This window comes from Danio rerio, chromosome 16 (genome assembly GCF_052040795.2).
Source record: "Danio rerio strain M-AB ecotype USA chromosome 16, GRCz13ab, whole genome shotgun sequence".
NCBI lineage: Eukaryota > Metazoa > Chordata > Actinopteri > Cypriniformes > Danionidae > Danio > Danio rerio.
The window spans coordinates 24,254,307-24,272,397 of NC_141036.1; the positions used below are offsets into that span (position 1 = coordinate 24,254,307).

The 18,091-nt window shown below is 38.2% G+C and overlaps 2 protein-coding genes across 5 annotated transcripts in view; both read left to right on the top strand.

Annotated features, from left to right (window-relative positions):
* Window positions 1–3,670, top strand: part of si:ch211-154o6.3 — a 48,795-nt gene extending 45,125 nt beyond the window's left edge. For both annotated transcript variants that reach the window (XM_087286019.1, NM_001045031.1), the window contains 1 exon segment: window positions 3,355–3,670. In XM_087286019.1, the coding sequence (XP_087142145.1) occupies window positions 3,355–3,446 (92 nt within the window). In that variant the 3' untranslated portion in view covers window positions 3,447–3,670.
* Window positions 3,671–4,073: 403 nt separating this feature from the next.
* On the top strand, window positions 4,074–18,035 carry pianp (PILR alpha associated neural protein). 3 transcript variants are annotated; one of them, XM_087285303.1, is made up of 6 exons: window positions 4,074–4,156; window positions 4,541–4,593; window positions 4,814–5,163; window positions 8,614–8,692; window positions 12,015–12,134; window positions 14,055–18,035. In XM_087285303.1, the coding sequence occupies exons 2-6, from the start codon at window positions 4,583–4,585 to the stop codon at window positions 14,074–14,076; spliced, it is 582 nt and encodes a 193-aa protein (XP_087141429.1). In that variant the 5' UTR covers window positions 4,074–4,156; window positions 4,541–4,582; the 3' UTR covers window positions 14,077–18,035.
* The last annotated feature ends 56 nt before the right edge of the window (window positions 18,036–18,091 follow it).

The window sequence follows — 18,091 nt, forward strand, 5'->3', positions numbered from 1 at the left end:
AACCCCCTCGTTTCAGCAGGGTGTTTTCACACCTCTACTTTGGATAAAGTCAGAAAAGTGGGCGTATCCAGCTCTGTTTAGGGGGGAGTGTCGGAGGAACTAAAGTGGGATGGTGTGGGAGTGTCTATTTGGGCACGCGCGAGTTTCAGTCAAAATACACACACGAGAAAGTGATGGTGTTTAACCTACATGGACATGTGTAGTCGAATTATTTGCCAAATTATTAAATGTTGGACTTTAACTGCAGTTTGGCTCTTTCATTCAGGGAATTCATTCATGCCCCTCGCGACAAACGCGATATTTGATTCGAGGAACTGCTGTAAACGTGTATTTTTCATGCAACGTTTGATACCGCACGGCGAATGAGAGAAAAAAACCCTCCGCATTTCCTAGAAACTTAGATACACACGGCAGGTAGCGTCAGAAAGCCGCGTGTGTTATTCCGGTCACAAAATGCGGTGCTATGTTTGCACTCAGTGCAATAGTTAACTTTATTCGATACGAACAAACTGAATAAACAAAGAGCACTGGTCGCTCACTTACCAAATCTGTAGAGACAGGACAATCACCAGCAACTAGAGCCGCGTCTTTATGAAGAGGAGACTAACGTTACAAGCGAATCCGGATTTCAGCGTTTGCAGATGAGAACAGCTCTCAGGTAAACAATAATCCTCCTTAGACACGTAAGTTATTGTTGTCGAGCGTCGCGTACACTGTAATCCACACGTGATCCAGCTGAGCTCTCACAGAGAGAAAATGAAAATGAAACTTAATGGCAGCAAACTAAAAAAAGCAACACTTCACGCTTGTTTTGCCAACACAACGTGGCGTCTCTGTCCTGAAAACACTGTGATAGTAATGAATATTAATAAAGTTGAACAATAGAGCGCGCTGATTGGTTTGAACCAAGCCTTACTCATGCATTAATGCATCACACTGTAAGACGTAATAAGACTCACTCTGGCACAGACGCCCATCTACACGCTGGAATACACGCTATTATGTCATGACCGTGACGCAGCTTCAAAAATTCGTTTCAAACAGGAAGTACGAATTTGCTTGAAATAACGCAAAAACAACCAATTTAAACTTTTTAGTGAAACATGGGTGTCCTAATAGTGTTTTTAGCAGTGTAGGACACATATACGACTGTCAACAGCTCAAAAAATGTGTTTTGGTGTTTCGTGACCCTTTAAGTGTCGAGAACCGTGAAGGAGCTCCAGATGGAAACTTATTTTGTGTTTACTAGGGATGCCCTGATCAGGATTTTTGCAGTCGATACTGAGTACCAATTCCTTGTTGTGGTGGTAAACCGATACCAAGTACCGATTCTGATGCTTTAAGCTTTATAATAGATAAGATACATATGATAATTAACCATTTAATGTAGACATGTCATGATCAGAAGCAACTTTACAGAACAAAATAGATAAAACAGAAAAAAGCTATTTGGAAACGCTGCAAATCATGAAAGAATTCAACATGTCTCAATGAAATTTGGAGGGCATATTTAATGCATAAGAAGTAAAATGCACTCCTATAAATCCATTACTACTTTACTTAAAGGAATTATGTCTATAAACTACTGCTTATTACAGTATGTATATTACAATACACGTTATACCGTAAGTTATGCCAATAAATATTCAAGTTAAAAAACCTTTCCAGCCAGGATTTAATGAACTTGCAATATTGTTGAAAACACAGAACATTCAGTTTTGATATGTAAAAGATTTCAGTTCTTATGTGTCCTCTGCTTGTAAACTCTTGAACAAACAATTGTGATCAGTTCATGAAATCAGCCATATTATTATATTTATTATTTAATTTTATATTATATATATATATATATATATATATATATATATATATATATATATATAAATGAGCAATATCACACGAGTAGCAGTGCGATATGGCTGTATATTGGTGCTGGTGGGAGGCGTGCGTTGTACAGCCATATCGCACTGCTACGATGATATTGTGTTTATACAACAGTTTGACAGCATAATTGTGTATATAAAAACAAAATCAAACATAGAGAGACTTAAAAACCCTTTTGTATGAGGAACTACTTTCTTCCGGATTCAAATCATAAGCTGACAGTTAAACAGCTGACTTTAGCTTTTAAACTTTAGATCTGTATTGTCTGCTTTTTGCTGGCTGTATGTGGGTGGAGTAATACACAAAGGGTAAAGAGACTGTAGGAGTTCTGATATTGCAGAGTATCGCACGGCTATCAGCCAATCAGATTTGAGAACCAGACAGAGCTGTTATATATATATATATATATATATATTATATATAAAGTAGGATTTCTTCATTTCCTAATAAGTAATAAATATTAAATATAATTTCTTAATAGATAGCCTCATTATTTATTTATATGATTTTAGAATGATTAGATTACGTGTTTGCTTTTGTACAGTTTTGTACAGTTTCAATTAATATGGAAAACGGGTGCATGTCTTTACCAAAACTAATATTGGATTTTTTTTTAAATGCGTGTGCGTAAAACAAAATAATTTGCACAAAGAAATTATGGGATTATTCTCTAAAGAAGTTGTTACCACCCCGTTTAGAGAATCATTATGGCCGTTTTACATTATAACTAACGTGGTTCAAACATTGGATCTGCGACAGAGAAACTATGGGTTTGGGAAAAACTCTTTCTTTTCCCGAACGATGCATGGTACTATGATAGTTCAGCCGTGAGTTATGTGGTTGTTTGGAAAAGCACCCCTGATTAGTAAGTACCGATCGAGTCATGAAAAGTGATAATCGGCCAATACCGATTTCTGGCCAATCGAGTGGAGCATTCCTAGTGTTTACCATATGATTAAAGTTGTTGCACGTCCACCGGTTCCCACGTCTGAATAAGCAAGTTTTAGCTACTTCTACATTAAGGTAGCATTGAGAAAAAACAAAACACCAGTGAAGAAACTCGACATAGAGGAAAATAAAAACCTCCCTGCCAGCAAGTGTTTGGAAAGTGTTACTGCAGAGCAACACAACCAGCACACAGAACTATAAATGCATGACTGCACACAAGGCAGGCGCCATGGGTCACGCCAGTTACTCGACACAGAAGTGTAAACCAGCTTTAAGCTGAAGGAAAATAAAAGAATAAAAACATGTAACCATTAATGGAAAAACAACTGTTATGGAAGTCAATGGTTTTCAGCTTTCTTTAAAATATCTTCTTTAGTGTTCAACTGAAGAAAAAAACTCAAGCAATCGAAGAGAGAGTAAATGACGTTTGTGTGAAATTACCCTTTAAAAATAAAACTGTTACAACATATTTTTTGGACTTCAAAAATATCAGAATTCACGATCAGAACTGTCTTTCTCCAGACGATGCTGATGACGAAGATGCCACGACCCAGGATGCACCTGAAACAGAGGAACCCGCAAGTTCCTCATGGCTGCGTTGTGTTCTTCAGTGAGCGAGAGGAGGGGTGAATGAAAAACGGGAGGACAAGGGGGAAGGAGGAGGGTAAAAAAGAACAAACTGTAAAGCAAGAGAAAGCAAGGTCAAGCGACAACGCCGAGTTGCGCACTATGGATTGAACAGATTGACTGACTCGCAGAAACAGAAGGAGGACAGAAACAACAGACTGTTTTTCTATGTAAACAGTGATCCAATAAAACCAACCGTGTTACGACCGTATGTGTGTGTGTGTGTGTGTGTGTGAGAGTATTTATCATCTCTGTCACTTCTGCCTATAAATATCTATGGCGCTGTTCATCATGTAAGGCTCCCATCCAACGCTACATTAATGTATATTGATTCCCCCGCCGCTGCCTATCTTCATTTGTCCTTTCGGAGTACTTTTTATTTACTTCAACTGGTCTCGGGAATATTAATAAGCCGCTTCTTTTATTCCGTCCGGCTATTTTCGCCTTCAAAATTCATTTCTTTCCTTCTCGCTGCTGCCTATTTAATTTGAACCAGTTAAGATGCATAATTAGTATTTCAATCTTTCCTCCAATCCTCTCTCCTCTCTCTCTCTCCCGTTCTCACTCTCCCTCCCTCTCCCGCACTCTATTTCTCACTCACACAATTTCTGCATGTCTCTGTCTCTACGGCAACCAATGCTTTCCCCCACTTCCAGGCGCTCAGCCTTTCTCCCACTCCCTTCTTCAGTGGCACGAGGTAGGTATGCGAGTCCGTATTTCTGCCTTGAGAGTGTGAGTCTGCATGTTTTGCGATGTGTCAGGGTGATTTTGGGTTGTTGGAGTGCGCTGTGAGCTTGGTTACAGATGTTGAGTTGTGTTTGATGGATGAGGGATGAGGTTTGAAGCCGTGAACGCATCCACAGGTGTGTTCCACAGTAGTTCCTAGGCTTCAGCATGTGGTTTTGGTTGTCGATGAGTGCGCGTGTAAACGTGCGTGTGCCTTTATTTGTGTTGTCTCAGAGCCAGCAGGGTATTTCTCCACTACAGCCATCTGTTTATGGTCTTTTAGTCAGTGTCAAGGCTGAGCCCTCCCCCTTCCAGCTCTGTTTCTCTTCTCATCCTTCTCTTTTTCTCATTTCAGAGATGATCGGAGCGGCGAGGAGTCAGTGAACAGGCAGAAGCGATGGAGCGATGGTAAGCCAGAGCGTACTGTTTGGGTTGCACTCTGCTCTCAGATCTGACCAGTTAATTTCAGCAGCCCGTTGGGTTGCATCAGCTCCTGCTTTAAGTCTCTTTCCATCTGTGCAAGGTTCACACCTCTCTCACTTATGTGCTCACTTTTTCCGATCTCTAGCTTTTCCTTTTCAATCCCTCCTTCCGTCTTTTTCGTTGCTTGTCTCTCCTTCCCCCCCAGCTCCATCTCTCCCCACATTGGATTCATTCCCCTTTGGAGCTTCCTGCTGGTCACTGTCATTTTTTGCACTGCCACCGGTGACACAGATGACAGGAAGTGGGAGGAGTTGGCTGAAATGCAGATGCCAGTCACGGCGCAGGCCAGCACCACCCAGCTCTGGGCGGTGGACTGGGGTCCCACGCAGCCCCTGGAGGACGAGACCCATCATCTCATGTCCAGCCTGGAGACGGACAGTTTGAAGGCGACCACGTCCGAGGACTGGTCCCATCGTCGAAATGCGCCTGTCAATCAAACACAGCGTCCGACTGCTGGAGAGAAGACGGAGACAGAGGAGCAGGACACAGAGGAAGGTTGGTATGCGTGAAATGAGTTCTTTATCTGAGAGCTGCATTGCCAACAGGGCTTTGGGCTCACGCTGCTTCCTCATAGTAGCAAATCTGCGCTTGAGGAGAGCTTAGATTTCCCTCCCATTGAGGGAGGCATCAATGCAATCAATACAATTTTACCTGATTACGACACCCACCCTTTCTCGCCCCCACATTTTACTGTCTCTCTCCTGTAGCTCACTGTTGCTTTCACTCAAGCTGCTTTCTTTGAGCCATTCTACATTTCTCTTTTTGTTACGCTTTACAATAAGAGTGCATGAATAATGTGTAAATGTGTAAACGTATCTTTACTTTATTATGAACTAATGATGAGGAAATGCTTGCGCTAATCCTCAACTAACTTTCACTACAACACAAGTCATTAATGTATTAATTAACATTGAAGATTAGGCTAAATGTCACCAACAAGAACTCATGAGTAGGCCCACACGGAATCTGCGCGTGCAGAATTCCGCAGATTTTCCAAAGATTTTCTGCAGAATTCAGAATTCAGATTTTTTAGCCCATTATTAATTCTGTTTATTTACTTGAATAAATGTGTAAATCTGAATTTACTTACTTTTTATTCAGTAATTTATTCATTTTAATTTAATATATTAAGGTTTTAGTTATGATACTCCGCTGGATACTCCTAAAGTAATTCCGCAGAAATCCGCAGATCTTTACCAAAATTATCCTCAGAAATAGCAAAAAACGTCTGCAGATACCGTCTGGCCCTACTCATGAGCTGTTAATGTATAAGTGTTCATGTTGATGTTGACAGAACGCTTTTCTATTGTTATTTAGTGTAAACCAGGCGTGTCCAAACTACGGCCCGCAATCAGTTTTGTGGCGGCCCGCGAGGCTTTTTATAAATATCAATAGAATCTGGCCCGCTATACAAAAATGAACGTAATTCAATAAATAACCACCGGGTGTCGCTATTACATGCATTCAATTAAGCAGCAGTTCTTGTTATGATCTATCTATCTCTCTATCTATCTCTCTATCTATCTCTCTATCTATCTATCTATCTATCTATCTATCTATCTATCTATCTATCTATCTATCTATCTATCTATCTATCTATCTATCTATCTATCTATCTATCTATCTATCTATCTATCTATCTATCTATCTATCTATCTATCTATCTATCTATCTATCTATCTATATACACACAGTTGAAGTCTGAATTATTAGCCCCTCTTTGATTTATTTCTTCTTTTTTAAATATTTCCCAAATGATGTTTAACAGAGCAAGGACATTTTCACAGTATGTCTGATAATATTTTTTCTTCTGGAGAAAGACTTATTTGTTGTATTTCGGCTAGAATAAAAGCGGTTTTAATTTTTTTAAGAACCATTTAAGGTCAAAATTATAAGCCCCTTAAATCTTCAGAACAAACCATTGTAATAAAATAACTTGCCTAATTACCTTAACTTGACTAGTTAACTTGATTAACCTAGTTAAGCCTTTAAATGTCACTTTAAGCTGTATAGAAGTGTCTTAAAAATATCTAGTCAAATATTATTTACTGTCATCATGGCAAAGATAAAATAAATCAGTTATTAGAAATGAGTTACTAAAACTAATATGTGTAGAAATGTGTGGAAAAAAATATATATGCGTGTCTGTGTGATGTATGTAAAATTTGGCCCGCGACAACGTTGTTTTTTTGCATCTGGCCCTCGCCCAAAAAGTTTGGACACCCCTGGTGTAAACCCACTAGCCGGACGCGCATAAGGAGTTCATGAGTAGTTAGTAATGTGTTATGGATGATGTGCCCCTCCAAGTAAAGTCATGATGTAATTTACAGTAACAGCTGTGTTGGTTACACTTAGCTGAAAACTTTAATGTTAATTAATACATTAATGAATTTAATAACTAATGAGTTGTGTGAATAACGGCTACCTTAATTACTTGTTAGTACATGCTTGTTTGTTAATTAATGTATTAATTGCCACAATAGTTTATGCTTAATTTAATCATCATAAACTCATGACATGTTATTGTATAATTATATCATGGTTTTACTTGGATGGGTATATCATGAACTCCTTATTAGAGGTGTAATCGAGCCATAAAATTTAGGCCTGATAGGGCCCGAGCCTGACAGAATTCGTCCCGAGCCCGAAAAGTATATTTTGATTAGCTTATATACTCTGTGTACATTATGATTTTATGGTTTAATTAGTATTTAGTTATCATTTCAAAATCCTTTACTTACCAAGATTAGGCTATGTGTTTTTGTGGAGGAACATTATTGAATCCACTGTAGATGGCTTTAGCGCAGTCTTGCGCTCACTGAGCAGCACTGAACGCCCTTTTACTGATGCTGCTACTGGCCGGGATGCAGAGTTCTGATCTGGCTAATTTTGCAAGTTTTGGGTAGGATTGTTTGTGCATCTTCCACCAGCCAAGAACATCCATTTCATTTTCCATGACAGCAGTTTTACAGTGGCGAGTGACCATTGTGGCAAGTGGGATGAGGGACAATGACTTTCCCAAAATCTCAGTTCACTTTTTTTGTGACATTGTATTCAAGATATATGTTATAATTACAGTTGAAGTCAGAATTATTAGCCCCCCTGTTTATTTTTTTCCCAATTTCTATTTAATGGAGAGAAGATTTTTTTTTCAACACCTTTCCAAACATAATAGTTTTAATAACTCATTTATAATAACTGATTTATTTTATCTTTGTCATGATGACAGTAAATAATATTTGACTAGATATTTTTCAAGACACTTCTATACAGCTTAAAGTGACATTTAAAGGCTTATCTAGGTTAATTAGGTTAACTAGGCAGGTGAGGGTAATTAGGCAACTTATTGTATAATAATGGTTTGTTCTGTAGACTATGGAAAAAAAAGCTTAAAGGAGCTAATAATATTGTCCCTAAAATGTTTTTTTTTTTTAATTAAAAGCTGCTTTTATTCTAGCCGAAATAAAACAAATAAGATTTTCTCCATAAGACAAAATATTATCAGACATACTGTGAAAATTTCTTTGCTTTGTTAAACATTATTTGGGAAATATTTAAAAAAGAAAACTTAATACAAAGGGGGGCTAATAATTCTGACCTCAACTGTAGCTTACGCACCATTTGGGATTCAAACCCATACGCTTGTTGACAGGTTTTGCTATTTGAGGGAAGTGATAATCGTAATTTGAAATATTTTTAAAGTCACACACATCAAACAAAAGCTTTCACATTCCTGATTCGACCTTTAGAAATCTGCTACTGAAAACTCACATTTGTAGGCCATCAGTCTGAACACTGGCAAAGACATCTCGTATTTCCACTTCAAAGATTTTAAATTCAACTTAAGACGGGTGCAATTAAAGTGAAATTCACATTGAAAGGGAGCCAATTCTTCCATTTCACCCCCCACTGATTATTCTTTTCCTCTGTGATTTCTGTCTTCAGTGGACCCACAGTTTTATGTGACGGTGACGATTTCATCTCTGCTGATTCTGTCCGCGGTCGTCATCTCAGCTAAACTCTGGTGAGACGTTTCAACACTTCTCTGCCTGCATGGTTCTGTCATGCGTCCCCCGAGACAGCTTGCTCCCCCGTGTGTGTGTGTATGTGTGACTGACTGAACAGTCAGTGTGTCATAATAGTCTCACACAACACATTTCCACAAACTTTCAGCTGAGGGTTCTGCTGTTCAGTAAGAGTTCCCTGCAGGACCATTAAAAATGTCATCTATGGATATTCTAACTCTGCAGACACCAAAAGTCTGGACACCTTACAGTGTTTTATTGTGCTGGTTTAATTAGAAATGTAGCCCGGAGCGTTGGGGGCCATCAGGCACAGGAATGCATTTGTAGTTACTCGGACGGCAGCATTCGATCGCATAGATGATCATTAAAATGATATAGAGAGCCGAGGTACGGCCCATATCATCCTGAGAGTAACTATAAACACAGGGTGACAGGTTATGAGCGTGATTTATGACCACCTGCCTTATTTTATGCCAGAATGTTCCCTTCTCTGAATTCAGTTCCATCAGAACGTGTCAAACTCTTGCGCCAACACGCTCTCATGGCTGTTTGTAACTATTTTACGTTTTCGGCAAGTCGATGGCTAATTTGTGTCTCATTTGTACATCTTTTACACTATGCATTTACTAGGGTATGCATTCAGTGTGTTGTTATGCAAATTTCATGTGTACTTGCATTGTTTTTTTGTGTATATACTCTACACTCTTGGCCCGCTGTTCTTCTTGAATGATTTTGCACAAGTTTAAGTAGCATCGACAGGTTAGGTTAGGGTTACTCAAGTACTCACTCATGATTTCTTAAGAGAAAGATCACAGATAGTGGAATATACTTTAACATGAATGGTTGATGGTTTCACTCTTTGCAGTAAGTATCAAAACTTTAAAGGGCCCATCACTTGAGATTCCCGGCCATTTGTACTGGTCATTATTTTAGGCCTTCATCGATTGAGACCTCATGCCAGATCTGAACAATGCAATAAATGGCCTTGTCTCAGATGTCACCCCAAACGCTTGCGGTCACCCATTTATGAAGTACTGCAGCTGTGATTGTTGAACAGAAGTCTTTTGTGGTGTTCACCTCAGTGTTGTCTTGGCAGAAGTGCACATCAAGGGCGGTTACAAAGGAGGCGCTTGCAAGTTTCCTTCTGGTAGCTAAAATGATGAATGGAACAGCTTACTGTATGGTCTCATGGACTTAAACTATACGTTAGTTTATGTATTGTCCCAACACAAATCGATTAAGTTAAATATTTGCAGTTAAGTACATTGAACAAAAAGCAATTAAGTTGACCCAAAAACTCTCAAGAATTGTGCTGTTTCAGCTCATTTTAAATAAGTAATTTGACCAAGGAGCAAAAGTCTCTTTTTGAGTGTCGAGCCTTTTAAAGTATGATCCATTTTACAGCATACGTAGTAGAAGGGTTCAATAAGTTTTACGCAAGAAAGAACTGCCCTTGTCCAGTGTCTTCGCTTTCCTTCATTTAGCTATTAGAATGGCTTCCGAGCAGGCACAGGATGTTAACATGACCTCAGATTGACGTTGTATCCCATAGTTAACAATATGACATCTATCAGACGTTTGATATTGGTTGCCATACCTGACGAATAAATGTCAGTATTTGACATTAATATGACGTTGGTTTAAGATTTTGGCTCAACGTTAGATTTTGGTAATTTTAAAAACCTAAAATCAACAAAATATCCACATCATTTCACGTCATTATTGGACATCAAAATAGCGTTGAGTTAACCTAAATCTAACCTAATATTAACGTCATATGATGTTGTGTGTTTGCTGGGTTTGTACTCGATTACAGTAGAATAGTAGACAGGTTTTAATAATAATAATTCCTTTTCTGGGCACTCAAAGCGCTTTACAGATAGGAGTGGAATCTCCTCATCCACCACCAGTGTGCAGCATCCACCTGGATTACACGATGGCAGCCATTTTGCGGCAGACCGCACACCACACCCCAGCTTGGATTGGTGAAGAGGAAACAGAGTGATGAGGCCAATTATGATATGGGGAGGGTTAGGAGGCCATGATAGACTGAGGCCAGTGGGCAGATTTGGCCAGGATGCCGGAGTTAAACCCCTACTCTTTTTCGAAGGACATCCTGGGATTTTTAATGGTCTGGACCTCGGTTTAACGTCTCATCTGAAAGACGGCACTCACTAAGCAGTGTAGAGTCCCCGTCACTCTAATCTCACATTTTAATCTCTAGCTTTTGTCAGTGTATTCTTTTATTATTTTTGCTGTCTTCAGTAGATTGTTGTTGTTCTTGTTTTGTCACTTTCACATTTCTTTTCCTACCCTGAAACAGCATCTTGAGTGTTTGCACCATTGTTAACACTCAAAAAGTAGACAATGTGATTATAGTCTAGTATGCGCATTCTATTTTGGTGACAAAATGTGTTATGCGCAAATCGAAGAATGGACAGCCACTGTAATAGGTAGCCGATCAAGTGCATATATGTGTATTAATAGGAAAAGAGTTTAGGGGAGAATTTTTTACTTCATTTTTTTTGTATTGTTCTGTAAGAGTCGCATCGTACAAATTCATGCTGTCCTTTCCTTGAAAAATCGTGGTTGCTTCAGCCAATCACATACTTTCTTTAAACTGCGGCAAAGCAATGGTACAGGCCACTACAAATCAGACGTTAAGGCAATGTTTGTGGGCTTGTTTGTAAGATCGATAGAGAGGTTTAAAGCTGTCACATCACGAACTCCCGACGGGTTTATGTTAATGTGAAGCCACCGCTCACCTAGAAGATCAGACCGGCGTTCATCTGAGCAGAGCCGAGGGCGATTTTATTGCATACACAAGCTCTTCTCTGCTATTAATCTCTGTATGCCCCACACTAGCCTTGACAGACACGCTCGCGCTCATTTAACAACCTCCAGCAGCCTCCGCCCGTCATCATCATCCCGTCAGAGCGGAGCTGGACTCAACTCCCGCCTGAGTCACTATAGATAAGTGCATATCGCTGCGAGCCATTAATATTACATGGCACGTCACGCCGTGCATGCGACACTTTGTCTTCCTCACGGTTGCCGGACAAATATGATTTTAAGCGAATATTCCAGCGTTTCCATCTCGCTTTAATTTCTCTGCCTCTACTTTGTTTTCGCTGAAGGCGCTATTAAATTAAGTCAGCGAGTGAATGAACTCCCTGTCAATGTCACTGAAGGGTTTGCCGCTTTTTTCATTTAATCTCTCTTTTCACGCCTCTGTGTCACTTTCTTCGGTGTATGTTTTTAAGTTAGTTCCCCCTGGATGTTGTCCTAATCTCTCTCTCTCTCTCTTTCACTTTCATGCAGTTATGACCGCAGTCTCTCTCAGCGTCCCCCGCCGCTCTCTCTCGCCATCCCCCGACCCATCGCTCAGGAGGACAGCAGGCAGACTCTGCACAGCACTCCATCCTTCCCCGACAGAGAGAGGTAAACCTAACAGACTCACTGCCAGCTCGGCTGTAGTGTGTGTGTGTGTGTGTGTGTGTCAGGGAGAGAGAGATAGAAAGAGAGGTAAATAGAGATAACAGAGCAGTAAACCAGGTACTCTCAGAGGGAACTCCGTTAATAAAAAAGAGCTCATGTTCCTAACAAATAAATAAACAAATAAATAAAGAGGTTGTAAATGGATTCTAATAAAGATGTCTTGAATGCTGATGGTTTTTCAAGATAAAGACTAAGAATTAATAAAGCTTTTTTTATAGGTACTGCAGCCAAACATTCTTGCATAAAAAATAAATATTAAGATTATGTTGTTGTATCATTTAACATGACATACATTTTAAATATGACTTTTCATGGACTTTATTAGTGAGAAAAAAGGTATGTAGAAAAACTTTTTGTACTATTTAAACCAGGGGTGTCCAAACTCGGTTCTGGAGGGCCGATGTCCTGCATAGTTTAGCTCCAACTTCCTTCAACACACCTGCCTGGAAGTTTTTCTAGTAAACCTAGAAAAAGCTTGATTAGCTGGTTTAGGCGTGTTTAATTGGGGTTACAACTAAAATATGCAGGACACCAGCCCCCCAGAACAGAGTTTGAACACCCCTGATTTAAACTTTGTTGATTTGTATTGTATTTTTAATCTTTCATATATATATATATATATATATATATATATATATATATATATATATATATATATATATATATATATATATATATATATATATATATAAGGGCACCTATGATGAAAATCATCTTTTAGAAGGTGTTTGGACAGAACTGTGTGTAGGTATAGTGTGTCTACAGTCATATTGGGGTGATATAAAGTCTCTTCTTTTTTAACTTCCTGACTTTAAAATAGTATTCAAATCCCTCCCATTTTGAGGCCGTTTGAACATGATGTAGGAGTGTGGTTTCCCCGCCCACTGAATTGATTGACAGCAGCGTATTTACATGTCTCCGTTGCCACTTCAATGCTGGTTTGTGGATGTTAAATCAGGTTTATTTTGTACATTAACATAACGGATATCCATACAGCAGTGGGTATTAACGCGCGTCCTTACACATTTGCCGTGCAAACAAAACAAAAACAGCTACGAGATGCACAGAGCTGAAAATTACAATACTCTGAAAGTTAAGACAATAAATGATCAGTTGGATATTTTGAACTAAAATTTTACACACACATTCTGGCGACACAAAAGACTCATATTAAATCTTGAAAAAGGCATAAAATAGGTGCCCATAAAGATAAAAACTATCAGAAAAAAACAGGCCTAAATGTTTTATTACTTTTTTCTGTACTTTAGATCACACATGTACTATATTGTTAAATATGAAATTAGTAAATTAAAACCTACCTTAAAATCATTCAACTAATTAAATATTCGATTCTTACATTTAAATAATATAGTCAACATGTGGAAAAACATAGATGTTGATCTAAAAACATATCTATTTTAACCATTAACACAACTATGTGATGCTTACTTAATAACCAAAAAAAGTATTTTTATTTCATTACAAAACTAGGTAGATTCTTTGAAAAATGTTCAATAAACAGAATTCAGTGAACTAATATCATTTGTAACTAGAAATGCAGACACCGTGTTATGTACAGCTGATACCTTTGAAGGAACATCAATAAGTATGTGCTGCTAGACCAATGGTAATGCCTTGCAATACAAAGCAGGCAGTTAGCCGTTGTTGTGGATGTTTCCTTCAATGGTTGTGAATATTTCAACAGCAGAGATGCAGGGAAAGAAAGAGAGCGTGCCATCCATGAAATCAGAGTCCTTCCTGCCGCTCTATGCATTTCAGAATTAATCTCACTCTCCATAATAGAGCGAGACTTCTATTAATTTAATTTGCCGTCTGTTTCTTCATCTCTTTGCCACGCTGCAGGATACCGGTGGTCAATCTTTGAAGAGCCGACTGTTCCAAGCGTGATAATCGAATCCCGCGGGCTTGATACGGACTCCGGTGTGGCCGTTGGTGTGAAGCATCTGAATGTACATAACATGTAGATATATAGACGACACCTGTGTGGATATATATATATGGATGCATACATTTGCTTGGACGCTATGATGGAGGTTTTGTGGTCCAATGGCTCTTCGTTTCAGGCTCTACATCTTTCTTCCAGTGCTGTTTGTACAGTATTACACTCATTAGCCCAAGGGCTCCAGGAACGCTACGTCCTCTACCATGAAAACAATCATTAGCTTCTGATCTTGGAATAAGCTGTGATGTATGTAGTCATTAATTTAGTATCCGGCGTGACTTGCTCGCAGTAGCCTATGTCTCATAAACACAAAGGTTACAGCTGCCTAGCACTGCCTTTTCTCGCACTTTGTGTAGCATTTATTTGGGCTTAACGAATGACTGCAGTTATTTCGAGGAGTTAAATATAACTCCCATCATCTGTTTACAGTGTTTTGTTTCATATTGTCTCCGTGTCTCATGGCAACAGTGGCTGCGATGACGTTCGCTGAAACACCTCGGCGGTGTTAACTTATAATTTACTTAAGCTGACGAACATTTGTGTGATTCTGGCTCAACATCTGTTAAAGGTGTTCGTGAAGTTTGCGTATTTATATTCCAAGCGTGTTGTTATGCTTATTATTAGCACTATACTTCTAAATCATGGCCATATATAATCTCTCTCTCTTCTCGGGGGTGTTTGAGACTAGAAATAAAACAGCCTTTTTGGTTAGTGGGGAGTTAGCGCTCACCAAAATGGCTGGTGTTTGTGATGTTTTCGTGTTGAGTTTATGGTAAGCACAATCAATGACGGTGATGGTGAACTGAAAAACAAGCTTGGCGCTTCCATGGCATATTTAGTCTGAAAAGCAATTAAATAAACATGCCACACGAGTTTGTTTGATGTATCGCTAGGCTAACAACTCATGGCTAGCGAGGTAGCTTGGGGTTTCTTATTTATATTTATGAACCCGCAACTCTCAGGAGGGTTCGGTTTTTCAGGCGGTAGAGTTTTATGATAATCTTTTGAAGTCAGTGTGTATCGATGATTATTTGACTTGCGTGTTTGCCATATTTGAGAATGAAAGAGGATATTGTATTTCTGTCCTACAATGGAAGTAATAGCCTGAATGTTTGCCAAAGTAATCTTTAAATATCTAATTGGATAATGGTTGGCATCATTCAAAAGAGTGCAACATTTTCTGCCTACTTCTTAGGCAGTGTTGGTTCTTTTTTTTAATACATATGTTTTTTTCTGTAGGCATTTTAAAAAACATCTTTGTTAAAGTGTCATTGGTAGGGCCAGACAGAATCTGTGGACATGTATTTGCTATTTCTGCGCAGAATATTGTAAAAAATCGGCGGATTTATGCAGAGTGATTTGGGTGAAACTTAATGTTAAATAAAAAAGAATACATATTTATTTAATGTTTACAATGCAAATACTATTTGATCCATTACTTGGAAAACAAAGCAAGTCTCTCAAATAATATATCTACTAAAAGGCAAACCGTATTGTAAGTAAATCAAATGAACATTTTCATATTAGTCACTAATATTACTGAAATTGATTTAAAAACTGAATAAATATAAATTGACACATTTACACAAGTAAATAAATAGACTCAATGATGAGCTGAAAATCTGTGAATTTCTCCGTGCACAGATTCCACGTGGGATTAAGTTATAAGCCATAAACAACAAAATAAAATGAGGGAATGAAAAGGGATCCCATGGAGCACAGCAAATTAGGGTTGGGCGATGTCAACCAATTTGGCATCTTATGATGTCTAATGTAAAACATCTAAATGAACGAGGGCGTCGTCGTAAGCAGCGGCAAATTAATTATTTATGAATAACTCAATAATTCATAACAAATTTATTATTTGTATTTGACCCACATGGTCTTTGTTTTACCCAGTAATAAACATAAATGTATAAAGATAAGTTACACACAAATTACCACCTGTCAATCCCTTTTTCATAGGACTCTGGCATGAATAGGCAGAGTGATGTGTGTCGTTAAAATGGCGTACAAGCGTGAAAGCAAAAGATTGAAGCAGTGTACTGACACTGTGACACGTTACCTGATAGATTTAAAAGACCGAAAAGTCTTTAGATCGGGACAAGTTTAATTAAATATCACGTTTAACAACTATAGTGAGACACGATCCAGCGGTACATCCTTGATAAACTGTCCGACGTGCACTGCTCTCTGGGGTTTTGGAGCTCAGACGAGAGCATGACAGTGTGTGTGGTCACATGATGTGCATTTTCAGCAGTATAGTGTGGATGGAGAGCTTTTCAGAAAAAAATGCTAGATGAAACGCCAGTGTGGATCGTTTTCGTTCTAAAATGCCATTTTGAAACCAAGATATATTGGTGTAAATGGGGCCCAAGTGTGTATTTTTCGTGAGCGGGTTGGCATTGCCTATTGACCCAACTCTACTGCAAATGACACAATTAAATGATAGAGATATTATTCATTCAAATTGGTTAGTTGTAGTTTAAAAACAACTAAAAATATATTTTTAATTAAGTTTATTACAGAAATTATTTTATTATTAAAGTATTATTAAGCACTTGAGTGCTTATGCAGGCTGACATTATCATGATGCTTTATGTAAGTGGGCGAAACTAAAGATTGTTTTGGTGTGTTTGTCTCTAATTGGTAGAACTCTGTACTTTTTCTGCAAGGATTTTACCATTAAAAATTAGGGATGCTCCGATCGATTGGCATCGGTAGATAATCACATTTTACGACTCAAACAGTACTCGCTAATCTGGTCGATTGCATGAACCGGTCGCAAGTGTTCATTTACAGGTTTACAAGCAGAGGAAGGTGCATTTTAACTTCTTATCTATCAAATATGCGCTCCAAACTTTCTTCATTGAGGCACATTAAATTCTTCTTCTATCATTTACAATGTTTCCAAATTGCATTGTTAGTCATTTTTCTTCCGAAATGTATCTATTATTTTCTGTGAAGCTGCTTCATGTGCATGAGATGTCCAAACTAAATGGTTATAAGAGACGTGTTTAAGGGATTATATGCAACATCCTTAATTTATTCTCTTATGAAAGAAGAGATCTCCACCTAACTATCAAACTTAAAGAGAAATTGTGCTTTTTTTGTGCAATGTTAAAGTTATGTAAAGCTTGAAGCATCAGAATCGGTACTCTGTTATCGCCCCATCACCATGACGAGGAATTGGTACTCTGTGTCAGCTCCAAAAATCCTGATTGGAGCATCCCTATTAAATATTGTTTTTTTTTTTTTAAAGGTTGAAGGCAAACATAAGTTTTAAGGAGCAAACGTTAGTTATTATTTAAAAAAAAATTAATCAATGGAGAATTTATAAGCCATGAATCCACCAAACTCACATAAATCACAAAATCGCTGTCCTTCATTTGAAAAAAAGAATTAAAAACAAATAAAAATTGGAATAAAAGACTAAAGTACAAGACATTAAGTACTTTATTTTACCTCATCATCATGTTTTAATATGCACTGATAAATTGTTCACAATATGAACAAATATTATTATTAAATGTTCAGATTTGATTTATATCATAAGCTTTAACACAGAAAAAAAAAAAAGATTCTGCTCCAAGCTGTATATTTTCAAGGAAATCATAATCATTCCACTCCCAAACAACCACATAACTCATGAAATAATATATAACAAAATAAAACGAGGAGAGAGGAAACAAGAAACTAATGTGCCATTACAGTTTATGTGCACGGCGGATTCAATTCCCTCTTAATTTCCCTCGTACACAAGAAGCTACACCATGTGAGATATAGTTTGGAGGTTTCACATCATGTATGTAGCACTGCCTTAAAATATGTGGTTCGATGTACTATGAAGTCAATAAAAAGCCATCTCTGGTGTTTTGAAACGTGTTTTTTTTTTAATGGAAGTGACTCATGCGAATCACATACGCCAAGCAGTCCG